The 13,562-nt window shown below is 32.5% G+C and overlaps 1 protein-coding gene and 1 non-coding gene across 2 annotated transcripts; both read right to left on the reverse strand.

The window, feature by feature from the left end:
• Window positions 1-1,785: 1,785 nt before the first annotated feature.
• Window positions 1,786-3,698, reverse strand: LOC110420493 (putative small nuclear ribonucleoprotein G). Its single transcript, XM_021433824.2, has 4 exons — window positions 3,545-3,698; window positions 3,406-3,428; window positions 2,305-2,426; window positions 1,786-2,191 (listed from the first exon to the last, which is right to left on the reverse strand). Exons 1-4 carry the CDS (start codon window positions 3,577-3,579, stop codon window positions 2,129-2,131), a joined length of 243 nt encoding a protein of 80 aa, XP_021289499.1. The 5' UTR covers window positions 3,580-3,698; the 3' UTR covers window positions 1,786-2,128.
• A 55-nt stretch (window positions 3,699-3,753) lies between these two features.
• TRNAP-CGG (transfer RNA proline (anticodon CGG)) lies at window positions 3,754-3,825 on the reverse strand. The gene has a single exon. It is a non-coding gene; the product is annotated as a tRNA-Pro (tRNA).
• Window positions 3,826-13,562: the final 9,737 nt, after the last annotated feature.

The following is a 13,562-nucleotide window of genomic DNA, read 5'->3' on the forward strand; positions in this document are numbered from 1 at the left end:
GAAGCTTCTGTTTAGAATTGAAATTGATTTTGCAGTTCAACTTCATTGGTTAATCATTTGAGCCACGAGATTTGCTCATTGGCAAATTGCAACCTGCCAAATTCACCAAAAGAGGATAAAAAGCAAGGTTTGGTGAGCTTTTTTTTTTTTAACAAAAAAAAAGGTTCAAGTTTGATAACATTGCTTTTAATGATGGTTAATTAACTTCAAGGGGTGGTTACTATCCCTGTTTTCTTCTTTGGGTTGGACACATTTTGTTTTTTTGGAAATGCAATAAATGTCATTTTAAGGTAATGCTTCAGTATAGTGCATGGAGTATCTCCATGTCTCCACCCATATACTTGGCAAATAAAAAGAAATTAACAGCCTGGACTGCTCAGGTATTAGATTAATTATGGCTCCATGGTCTCACCAAACAAGTCATGAATTCATGCAAGAAAGAAGTAATGGCAGGTTAAAACTGTAAAAGCCCTTGCTTTGCCTTCTGCCTTAGTCAAACAGAGTTCTCACAAAGGACAGAAAAATGACAAACAAAACAAGGAAAAGTGTTGCCTAAGACATTAAGCTGCCATCATAAATCTAATCTTAAAAATGGCCGCCAAACATGTGCCACTTTCCACATAACAATTGGTAATACAAAAAGGAAAGAAGATGGGATTCCAATTTAGCAGCAGGTTGGGTGAGCTGTGGATCAGATCATACATACATAATCCTCTTCATAGCTGTCCACCCTTCAAAGCAGAGTAATGTTATATGTTGTTATATCCCATCCATATCATTGATTTACATTGACATGGAGCAATCAATACATGATAATATTCCAAAAGGCTGTTGGACTCAGCAACGGGTCCTTGCCTCCCTTTTAAGGACTTCTGGAACAGGCTAGAGAACAAAGGGAAAAAACGAAAGGTGAAAGTGGGAAGGAGCTGTTGTCTAATGTGTACGACCTTTTTGAGCTGCCAATGCAATGCAAAAGAAACTTTAAGCGAAGCTGCCCGTTGTACACCTTGAGGCTGAGAGAGAGAGAGAGAGAGGTCCACTGTTTCAAATTTAAATCCAACTGGGCGGGCAGCCTCCTCATCAGTACACTTGGTACCCATAAACAGATTGCAGCCTCTTAACCCAAATTGGGATCCACAGAATCCATCTGACTTGCTAAAAGGAAAGTGATTTCCACCATCTTCCAAGCCCAGAAAGTAGAGCTTTTCCCCCAAAGCTTTCGTTTATTGACAGGGGAACCCGGTGGAGAGATAAAAAGGCATCAACCATCTTTTTTCATTTCTTTCTTTTAAGTACACCAAGATCGTTGTTTGATCAGGCATACATGCTAAATTGCCGTTCAATTCTCGACGCAACACCCAGAACCCAACGGCTCAAAACGAATCTGGAGCAACTTTTAAACGTGCTTTCTCATTTTTCTTTAATTATAGACATCTTTGGAAATACAAGAAAGCTCATCAAGCCAGAAAACCATTAGTTAGAAAAGGCATTGTAAGAATTAATCCAACAGCATGACTTCCCGGCAATGGAATAACAACAGCTTCTCTGATTACTCGAGTTTTAGACCCCAAGCCAGTTATTCAAACTGCTCACGTTTTATGGTTCAAATCTTAACAGTGAAATTTGACATTGACAGCAATACTTCTTTGTTGAATGAACTATATGGGGGTAAAATAACAAGTTCAGATTACCTATCCCAAAAATATGCATTTTTTTTCCCTTATTTCTGAAACAAATGTTGTTATTAAACTATGGAGAGAAATTCATCCGATGCCAAGCTCTGGGTGTACAAAGGAAGCAACTGCATTGAAGAGCATGAAGGACAAGAAACAAGCTTTAACACGTGCAGTATCACGAGTTTCAATCTAGGCCAGAGCAATTAAAATAAGTATCGCTGCATTCTCTACATTCAATCATACCCATCTGGAATCCCCAAAGGGCAATCCATCGGGTAGAGTGAAGTTCAAAGAAAGAGCAGAATCAGCAGAGATCCATCTAACTTCCTACGAATTCTCAATTACATAACATATCCCATCCCAAACTAGCAGGCTAGCAGCGATGTTATCCAAACAACAAAGTAAACGAGATACATCAAGTGAATTCCAAATTTCCAAGAGAAAAACTAGAATCACTGCATTTTGCCTACAGGTTCAAGTGCTTCAACAGTAACAACACTATTTCCTCTGATCACCTGCAGTGGATTAATATCAATTACAATGAGGCTAACAATAATTGAAAGGGTATACCCGAATGAAAATTAAGCATTGAGCATGCTACTTAAAGAAAAAAGATTAAGAGACTCACCACCATGCCTATGTCAGTTCTCTCATTGCCATTCACCTCCACAGTGTTGTCGACCACTAGATTCATAAACTGGTCAAACCCACGGAGTGTACCAACAACCATCCGATTTGCATTCAGCTTGACTGCAGCACATAATACCAATAGAACTCACACAATTAAATTGGTTTCTTTGATGTATATAACAAATCTACATAATGTATGTAAATTAACAATCTGCAAGCTCATAAGAGATAAAAAAAACAGTTTTGATGCATACATATTAAAAGAGTTTCCCCATCTCTAAATTTTTTATTTTACATATGTCAGCCAAACAAGTGCAACTTATGAGACCGATTTACTGCATCAATTGACAAATTCATCACACACTAAGACATAAAGGTATTAGCAAATACAATAACAATGTATACCTAAAATCTGCTGTAGCTCATGAATTCTTAGATCTTCAACCATGATCAATATAATAGATTCATGAAGATGCAATGTTATAACTAACATCAACAAGATTCTAAAAGACCCGAAAATAAGCAGAAAAAAATCTCAAATTTGTTAACTTTAAAAGATTTCACACTGCTGTAAGAACATACCAAAGGCAAAAAATTTAAGTCCTAAACCTTTCACGTATTCTATCTAGCACCTAACTCCATGTAGCATAAGATGCACAGTCTTGAACTATATAACCCAGAAGCAGATGGTCTAATGGACCGAAAATATGGGAATTCCAAGGAAGAGGGCACTCTGGAGTCTCAACTCAAATCATACAATATGCTCACAAGAGAGAAAAAAAATGCAAAGATTACACCAACAAAACCCAGGTTCAAATCACAATTTAGCCACAAACAATCAACAGGGGACATTCGCTTACTATTACAACTGAAATATTACACGTACATTTAGAACCCTATCAGCTACAACTACCCAAACACGCAACTCAACCCAACTCAACTTAAAGAGGCATCATGCGCGAGAAACCTAACTAACCGAATTTGAGTCCTAAGCAAGAGACTACTAAAAACAAGCAACGGCAGATGAATATAAACTAAATTTAATTAAACAGCATAAAATTGAAAAATGAAAGAGCAAAGCAGATAAAAATAAACTTACTTTGGAGTTTCTTGTCCATGTACCTATTATAAGAAAAACAGTACGAATGAAACAAATGAGAAATTCAAGAAATGAAGGAAATGATAATTTGTAAAACAAAAAAAAAAAAGCATAGAAAAGAGAGTGTAAACGAGCTTACTTTTTGAGATCTGGAGGCTGGCCGGATCTGCTCATTGTGACAGAGATTTGGTCGAATCCTGGGTGTGAGAGAGAGAAGAGAGAGGAGAGTAGGGTTTTGGGAAGGACAAAGAGTTTTGACTCGTAAACTAGAAAGTTAAAACCCTAGAGAAATTTTAGAGGCGGGTTCAACCTGGCCTAAAGCATTAAAAATTTGGTTCGCTTACATTTGGGGTGCTGCGAGAATCGAACTCGCGACCTCTCGCACCCGAAGCGAGAATCATACCACTAGACCAAGCACCCTGCCACATGGCCAAGCTCAAAATAATATTTATTATTAGTATACTCCTTAATTTGTTTTATTAAATAATTAATTTATAGATATCTAACAAATGACATGTTTTTTGAGCTTTTAAATAAAAACTTAGTCTTTTTATACCAAAAAAAAAAGTTCCCCACATATTATATCAAAGGTGAACTCTTAGCAAGCTCAACTCTTCAAAAATAAATAATTTTAGAAAAAACTAAATTGAGGAAAAAATATAAATAGTAAAATTAATGAAATCTTGTCTTATCAATTAGATAATGGGATTAAGAGATTAAATCATGCATTCAAACCTAATTTTATATGAATATTTTCTAATCTTATATTAAATTTTTCATGCTAGTTGGTTGACTTTGTTTGTTTACTTGTTAAAATGATTTATTATCTTAGAGGTGTGAGCTATATATCTTTAACTTTGACTATAATTTTTATTTGCATACAATTTTAAGTAATGTTGGTCTAGTGTTTGATTAAAAGAGCTTGTTTGCATTGGTTGGCTTAAAACTACAATTTGAAAGAGCGTTGTTAAAATATAAGTTTCTTTGATAAGAATTAATACAATATATAAGTTTAGATAGTACGTAGTAATTTTTTTCCAAAACTGTTATCAACTTCACATTTATTTGGAACGATTTAGAGCACTTCGTTGGTGAGAATTAAAACATTTTTTATTTATTTAAGATTTTCATTTAATTTATCTAATAACTATAACTTTAATATGGTTAAATTTTATCATTAAATATATTGATTTGACATCTTAATTAAACTAACATGACATTTTTTACTGATGTAACATTGATTATGTGTTGATATGACATGATCACGTTAATATAGTAAAAAATGCTAACATGACAAAATGTATTGTGGCCACGTCAGCAATTTCCATGTCAATATTATGTTACATCATAGATGTAACTGATGTGGCAAGATTATATATAATCATTTGTTTTAATTTAAACAATTATGGTTTTGCTTTCTATCATTTGCTTTTGTTTTATCAAAGAGAAGTGAATCCACCTGACTCTCTATTGTATCTCATAGAAAATGCAAGCACAGGTAAAATTTGACAATTCAGCAACAAAACTTGAAATTAATTAAACTAAAAATAAAAAAGACTTGCCCTTTCAATAAAAAAAATCAATTTACCCAAATATCAAAAACCCAAAAAAATGAAAAAATACTCTCACTTGAAAAATGGAATAGTAGGCATTACAAACATGAGTAAGCACATTAGCTTGCTATGAAAGCACCTTAACCTAATTAGGATCCCCATTACCTACCGCATTGATTGCAATTGTAGTTAAACAGTTAAGAAACTCCCGCCCTTCAAGATCAAACAATTTACACCTTTGCCACTTAATAGCACCATCGGAACTCATGCCATACCTAGCGCTTCAGGAAAGAAGTAGAGAGGATGCTTCCAAAAATTCCACATTAAGCAAGTAGGAGAATCTTGAGTGGCTAATAAGCGATGGCATTGCACACTCCATCAAGTTAGCCTTTTAGGAAGAGGGTAATAGCTTAATGACAATTGATATTAAAGTAGACCCAATCTTTACCCAATTCCACACTAAGCACTTTCGAGGGGAGGTAAGCAAAGTGGCCAACGATGACAAAATTGTCACTGGATTGGGTGGGTGAGGATGTCATGTCTAGCATTTCAAGAAGGAAGTAGGCAAGGTGCTTCCAAAAATCCCACATTAGGCAGGTAGGGGAGTCTTAGGTGACTTATAAGCGATGGTATTGCACATTTAATCAGATTAGCTTTTTAAGGAGAGGTTAATGACCCCATGACAAGTGGTATTAGAGCAGACTTGACCTTGACTCGATTCTACGCCAAACACTTACTAGGAGACAGGCAGGGTGGCCAACAACAACCTCTCCTTTTTCCTCTATCTTTTCCTTGCTTCCACCCGATTTCATTTTCAAGGGATTAGGTGCTTCCATGTCCACATTTAGACATGCACTCACTCTCCCTTTGTTCAATGGACAACAAAGATTGGTCATCAGGGAAATTGAAACTCAGAGCCCATGAAATAGTTAGAGTGAACTCATTTTTTATTTTTTATTTTTCTTTGGTGAAAATGTTGGCATTGTGAAATCAAAATGTTAGCAATTGCCACATCAGCATAATCATGTAACATTAGCACATAATCAATGCGACATCAGGATACTTAATAGTGATATTTGATGGTGTTAGAGTTAGAGACTAAAATTAATAAATTTACAAAAATTATTGTTAAGGGACTAAGTTCACATTTTTTATAAAGTATAGGACTAATTGCATAATTTAACCTAAAGAAAGACCTAATCTAAAAAAAATCTATGAATTATTCAAAAAATTCAAACAAGTCCTTATATTTATAGTACGTTCAATCAAGTTCTTATACTTTTATTTTAGATTAAATAAGCCCTTATAACTAAGGTTGATTAACTAATGTTAGTTAAAATGTCATATATCATTTTATGTCACGTGGTGTTAACATGACATGCTGGCATGTCACAGTGAATAGTGTCTAACATGATAATATGATCACATGACATTTTTAACCCTTTATCTCATTGTCACGTTAGCGCCATGTGCACATAAAATGATAAGTGATGTTTTAACTAATAACAAGTTAGTCAATTATTAATAATAATGGTCTATTTGACTTAAAATGACAATATAAGGACTTCATTAAATGCATAATTTAACCTAACAAAACATAATATTTTAAAAAAGGTCTATGATCTATTTAAAAAAAATTCAAAAAGTCTTTTTTTATATTATGTTCAATTAAGCTTTTTTTTTTATAAAAAAAAAACACTTATAACTAAGGTTGATTAACTGTCTTTAGTTGAAATGCCACATGTTATTTAATGCCATGTGGTACTAACGTGGTTTGCTTAAATGTCATAATTAATGGTGACATAGCATGATGACATGCCATGTGACATTTTTCACTTTCCACCTAAATGTTACATCAACGCCACATGTGCTTAAAATGACAAATGGTATTTTAACTAATGTTAATAAGCATGTCGTTAGTTATAAGAGATTATTTGACTCAAAATTAAAATATAAAGATTTGATTAAATGTAATCAAAAATAAAATTTTATTTGAATTTTATGAAATAGTTCAATAATGACTTTTGAATATGCTGTGTCGAGAAAAAATTAATCCCATGTTTCAACTTGTTGTCAAGGGCGGACCTACTCACATTGAAGTGGTGTCACATGACACCATTCATTTACAAAAATATTTACTTACTATATTACTTCTATAAAAAATATTTACTTGTTATATTACTTATATAAAGTTTTATATAATTAATAATACTAACAAACCCACTAATTATTTTTACAATTTTGTAGGAAATGAAGTCAAAGTAGATTTATGAAAAAGTAATTTCTATATTAATATTTAAATACTACATGGAAAGACAAAAAAATTTCCTACTACAATTTAACATTTTATTAAAAAAATCAAAACCTGAACTACTCTCCCTCTTCAAAAATTCAAGTCTTATTCTTAAAACTCACAGTAACACTTCATTTTCTTGATCTTTGGCTGTCTTTTTTCACTCTCTCAAAATAACTCATATAGGTTTCAGTTGTAAGTAATTTTCAATTCAATTAAAATTTTTAAATACTTCACGTGTAAATATTTTTTTGATTAATTTGATAGTTTAGGTTAATACTTATAATCTGGCTAATAAAAAATAGTATTATATGTCAAATAATATCTTAAAATTATGATTTTTTTAATTTATTTTATAGATATAATTTTTGATTATTTCGTAGACAGATACAAATACTGTGTATCCTTTAGTTTATTTGCTAGTAAAACCTGCATTGATTTTACCATTTGTAACAGTGTCAATTGAAAAGCTTTTTTAGTAATGAAATTTATAAAATATAGACTACACAATTGAATAAGTAATGAGTGGATGAATAATTACTAGGTGATATATATTGAAAAAGATGTATTTAATAGTTGTTGGTCCCAAAAGGAGTGTTAAAGGGGGATGAATAGCACTTAAAAATATTTTTGAAGGAAATCTTTTAAGTTTAAAACATTTTGGAAGAAATGAAATGGAAGTTTTAAAAACTTGTTGAGGTTAGTGAATACCAAGTAAAAAAAGGTTAAGAGAAGTAGACAAAACTCAATATTTATAGTGATTCGATCCACTTGGCCTACATCCATTACCTTGATCTTCCCCAAAAAAGATTTTCAACCTCACTTCACTAAAATCAGTGAAATTAACAGTTTCCACTAAGTTTTTACAATATGAGCTTCTACCTAAGCTATAAAAATTTACAACAATTTCTTTAGAGTGTCTCGCGTACTCCAGTCAAACTAAAACAAGAAAAAGATGAAGTATAATGGTCATTTAATTGATTTAATGCATACAAGCTCAAACCCTTTACAAAGGATAAAAGTAAAAAACAAGTGTACAAAAGAAGGTTTTTGCTTTTTTTGGCTTTTTCAAACTCTTTGAAACTTCTTTATGTCATATTTGACCATTGGAGAGGTTTTAAATACTTGAAAAATCACTTTTGGCCATTGGAAACAAAAACTAGTCGTTACAAATAGTTTCTGGTTGTTATTTTGTTCTTTTGTGCTTAAATTCAAGTGTGCAAATAATGCTTCATTAACCGATTAAAGGCAAGCTTTAACTGCTTAAGCCTTCTCTAACTTGCAATATCTGATAGCTCCTTTCACTGTGTTAATCGGTTAAAAAAAACTTTAATCAATTAAGAATTTTATGTTTTGGAACACCTTTAAACACAGTTTTTGACTAGCGTTCGTTCAACTAATTAATGTTCTTTTTAATTGATTGAAGTTTATCTCCCTTCATCCTTAACTTATTAAGATGGGCTTCAACCGATTAAGAAATTTTCAAATTTAAATTTCTTTGTTTGGCTCTCTTTAACGGTCATTATTACTTTGAATTTGAATTTTGGTGCTTCTAGGTACTTCAAGCTTGAGCTTTAACTAATTAACCCTTTTGGTTAATCGGTTAACAACTTTCTATTTTGCATCAAATACCTTGTTAATCACTTAAGTCTTACACTAATTGATTAAGGCTTTTCTATTTTCCTTTACGTGTAACACCCAACTTTGCCTTAATTGATTAAAGCTTCATGTTAATCATGTTAATCAATTAACAACATTTTGTTTTCACTGTCTTTTCTTCTTTGCTTTTTTAACTAATTAACTTATTGTTGTAACACAACAAGCTTCTGGACTTACTTTTAATTAACCATTCTATTAAAGGATTTAAATTTTGTCTTGCACACTTAAATAATGTAATTAGACATCAATAAAAAGGGAATGTCTTATTATCATAAAAAAATATGGAGTCAACATTCTACCCTTTTTTTCATGATGGCAAAACACTCATTGATTAAGAGTGCACTGTCTAGGTATATCTTATATTTATGTGTAGATGAGGGATTACTCCTCCTAAATGTATGCTCCCCTTTAATATGTGTATAAAAATTTAATTTTTTTCTTGCAAATTCAATATATATCTATATACAAATATTTCAATATTAACCACAGATTTGCAAACAACCATCAAACATAGATATATATAAAGGTAAACATAACCAACCAATAGGTGTTCACAATTTGTTCACCATAGCACATAAAGGTAAATAACAGAAATATAACAACAAGTCAAACACAAAAATACTATTTCTTCACCTACTTTCCACAAGCATCCTATTTCTTCTCCTACGTTTTCCTTATTTTTATCATCAATAAGAAGGTTCCTACTCTATGTATATTCCATTAATTAGAGTTTATTGAAGACTCATTTACCGAGGATTCATCAATTCCTAGTGCATAGCTATAGGCTCAACATGGAAAAGGTTAAGGGATTCAACTTCGGATGAGGTAGGTTCAGGTTCATGAGATAAAGGTGTAATTTTAAGAGATGTAGTTTTGTGGGGTGGTTTAATTGTAGACTTAGCTACCTTTGTAGACTTCCTTCTTTTGAAAATTTTAATCTTAGTTGCCATTGTTTTTCTTCCTCAGCTTGAAGGTTTTGTAGGCGTTGATTTATATGCGACTATTTTCGCGTCTTCTTGAGCTTTCTTTACTTCATTTTCTTCTTGTTCAACTTCAGTCACTTTTTCCTATTTAGCCTCACTTTTCCTTTCTTGCTCTGTTTCCTTATTAGTGTCTTTTTCTACTTTAACTTCATTAGCTATCTTATCACCTTGCTTCTCATTTTCAAGTGTTGGTGTAGGAACCTTGAGAGGATTTATATCAATACTTTCCTTTTCAATTCCACCCTCAAGGTTAAAGTATGTGCCTCAAATTTCTTTATGGCAATCATCTTAACTAAAGATGTAGAAATTTCAACTACAACTTTACCTTTGGAAGAGGTAGTTGTAGGAGTTTTAGTATCCATGTCCTTATCTTTTTCCTTGAGAAGTGAAGTCTCAATATTTTGAAGCCTTTCTTCAATTTTCAGAATTTTCTCTTCCAATTTCCTATCCCTTTTAGCTTGTTCAATCAATTTTCCATATATTCTTATCAACAAATCAAACATCATTTCATTGGAAACAAGAGGCTCATTTGCTCTTGAAGGGGGTGTTAAAGGAGTTTTAGCATTAGGTGTTGTTGGTGTACCTTTAAGGAATTTAATACACTCTTGACCTACCAACTTGTACCCCATCTTAAGCAAGTATCCTTAAAAATCCTAATCCTTGCTTTTAGTCTTGTCTTCTTGAAATCTAGCGCTCTTGATATTTTTCTTTTTAACCAAAGAGGAAATTATATTTCCATAGGATAGGTTATTCTTATCTCTCAAACATGTTTCCTTCATTCTTTTGATCATAAATTTGGCTACATTGAAGCGGATTTCATTAAGTAATCTCCATTAACCAATGATCTTGGGAGTTGACATAAATGTAGCTATTGTTTTTTCCATGAAGACTAGATGTAATGAAGTAGTGGAAGTTTCTCATTTGTGCATTTTAACGTTACTTGCATAACTCTTGGAGGGAAATTTCTCTTTTCTACTAGTGAGAATTTTCCAAATGGGAAATAAGTCATAAATTTCTGGAATCTTAAACTCTTCAACCTGGTACTTTGTTTTCAACAATTTTCCTATATCGGCAGTAGTAACTTTAAATTCCTTTTATTAAAATATACATTCAATCCATCTTCTACAAAGTCATTAGGATTCTTTAATTCATATCTTCCTAAGGCAATGCTTGAACAAAATTCCTTAACCAAGGTTAGGCAGAAGTATCTATCTCTAAAGGAGCCTAACCCCTTTATTTTCAATTCATTAAAATATCCAGACAAAGCATATTTAACCATAAGAGCCTCATCAAAACTAGGCCAATTAAAAAAAAAACCTTCTCACAAGATATAGTTGCATTTTTAATCTTTTTAAATCTATTGGCATGGGACTTGTTCTTAAACTGAGAGGTTTAAAGATTACTTATCCCTAGAGAAATTCCTTTAGTTTTGGGTTCTTTTGTTTTTGGCCCTTTTTGTTTCAGACTTGAGCTCTTCTTTTAAGTTGGAGGAGTTGCATTTTCCTTAGCAGGTCCTTTTCCCTTTCTTTTGTCAAAGACCTTGCTTGTCTATGAGAGTTTTACCATGGATTTGGTGGATTTAGGGAGTTAGGGTTTCTCTAGTACTTTAGGAGTAGATAGAGGCAAAGTGTGGAAAGAACATCTAGGTTTTAGATCTTAAATCTAGAGACAGAATGTCAATTTCTAAGAGAATGGAGGGACTTTGATTATGGATAATAATTGGTTAACCATGTTTTAAGGGGTTGGTTCCCATTTCCTCTCCTCTTCCTCTTTTTTTTTTGAAGTTTCAAACTTATCGTCTAATGGTTCTCATTCCCTCTCTTGTTTTTGGCTTTCTCAAACTCCTTGGAACTTCTCTATGTCATTTATGACCATTGGAAAGGTTTTAAATACTTGAAAAATCACTTTTGGTCATTGGAGATAGGAACTAATCGTTACAAACAATTTCTAGCCATTATTTTATCCTTTTGTGCTTATATTCAAATGTGTAGATAGTGCTTCATTAACCGATTAAAGATAGGCTTTAACTGATTAAGCCTTTCTTGACTTGCAATGTTTGACAATTCTCTTCATTATGTTAATCGGTTAGAGGAAACTTTAACCGATTAAGAAATTTTGAAACATCGTCAATCACTGCTTTTGACCAGCCTTTTTTCAACTGATTAATGCTCTCTTTAATTGATTGACCCTTCTCTCCCTTCATCTTGAACTTATTAAAATGGGCTTCAGTCAATTAAGAAATCTTTAAATTTAAATTTCTTTATTTGGCACCCTTTAACAGTCATTATTACTTTGAATTTGAATTTGGCACTTCTATGTACTTCAAGCTTAACCTTTAACCAATTAACCCCTTTAGTTAATCGGTTAACAACTTTCTGTTTTGCATCCAGTACCTCATTAATTAGTTAAGTCTTGGGTTATTTGATTAGGGCTTTTCTGTTTTCCTTTAAGTGTAACACCCAGCTTTGCCTTAACTAATTAAAGTTTCAAGTTAATTAGTTAACAATATTCTATTTTCACTATATTTTCTTCTTTGCTTATTTAACTAATTAATTCATTCTTGTAACATAACAAGCTTCTTGGCTTGCTTTCAATCAACCATTCTATTAAGGGACCTAAACTTTGTCGTGTATACTTAAATAATGTAATTAGATATTAATCAATAAAGAAGGTTTTATTATCCTAAAAAACTTATGGAGTCAACAATAGTATTTCTACTAATGTTATCATGTATCGTTTTCAAAATATGAAAAATTATCGTGGACAATTATAGTTATCTTATATACTTTTACTTTAAAATATTAAATAAATGTATTGAATTTACATTTTCTTTAACTTAATGTTAAAACTTTTAATGTATGAATTTTAACATATTTATATTTTTATTATTATTATTATTTTAATTATAACACCACTTAGAAAAATTCCTAAAGCCATCTTTACTTGTGGTGCACATATTCCAAAAGATGACCCATCATCACCATCTCATTCTTTATGAGAAATTCTTGAGGATTCTAAACATAGTAACTATTCAAAGAACCTACACTGACGTGGTGCATAATTATTTTCTTTGGTAAGATATATTATCCACCACTTTCGATCATGGTTGAAATAGTAAGTTAAAGTAAGAGCAGAAGTGAGTATCACAAGTTCAAGCTCTGCTATTTGAAGAAATTTTTTCAATTGTAATCGTCAGCCAGCCGGCTGGACACATCTCAAACACGTTACGTAAAACTGAATTGAGAAATGACACGAGCTCAAGAAACATGATCATAGGTTTGGCGTTTACGTTGTTATTATCTATTTAATTGATAATAAACAAGGGGCAACGATGAGCATATTCCAGAGACTAGATGAGAAGCGTTGAAAACGATGCATGGATTGGATTGGTTGTGGTGTCGACAGAATAAAAACGTTTTCAAGCAAGGTCGCATGTTTTCCGTGGATGTGGTCGTTCGTACCTTTCCTGTACAGCCGGAACCATGGCCCATAAGAACAACCTTAGCCTTGACGGTACGGCTCTGCCTAGTTGCCTTTAATCGAGTCAACGCAGTTTGTCCTCTTACTGATTTTCTACTTGGTATTGGCCCAACCCATTCTTTCTTCCCCTCCCCGCAGTGCACATCATGTTGTATTCTATATGGAGCGGTGCCGATTGCCAATTGTCAA

The sequence above is a fragment of the Theobroma umbraticum genome, unplaced genomic scaffold (assembly GCF_002168275.2).
Source record: "Theobroma umbraticum cultivar Fairchild unplaced genomic scaffold, ASM216827v3 scaffold_86.0, whole genome shotgun sequence".
NCBI classification, from domain to species: Eukaryota; Viridiplantae; Streptophyta; class Magnoliopsida; order Malvales; family Malvaceae; genus Theobroma; species Theobroma umbraticum.

Excerpts from the sequence above, each read along its gene's own strand:
- LOC110420493 (XM_021433824.2), bottom strand. The coding sequence starts at position 3,579 with ATGAGCAGATCCGGCCAGCCTCCAGATCTCAAAAA. Across the intron at positions 3,429-3,544 it reads CAGCCTCCAGATCTCAAAAA|GTACATGGACAAGAAACTCC; the intron begins GTAAGCTCGTTT and ends TTCTTATAATAG. Across the intron at positions 2,427-3,405 it reads CATGGACAAGAAACTCCAAA|TCAAGCTGAATGCAAATCGG; the intron begins GTAAGTTTATTT and ends TATGTGCTGCAG.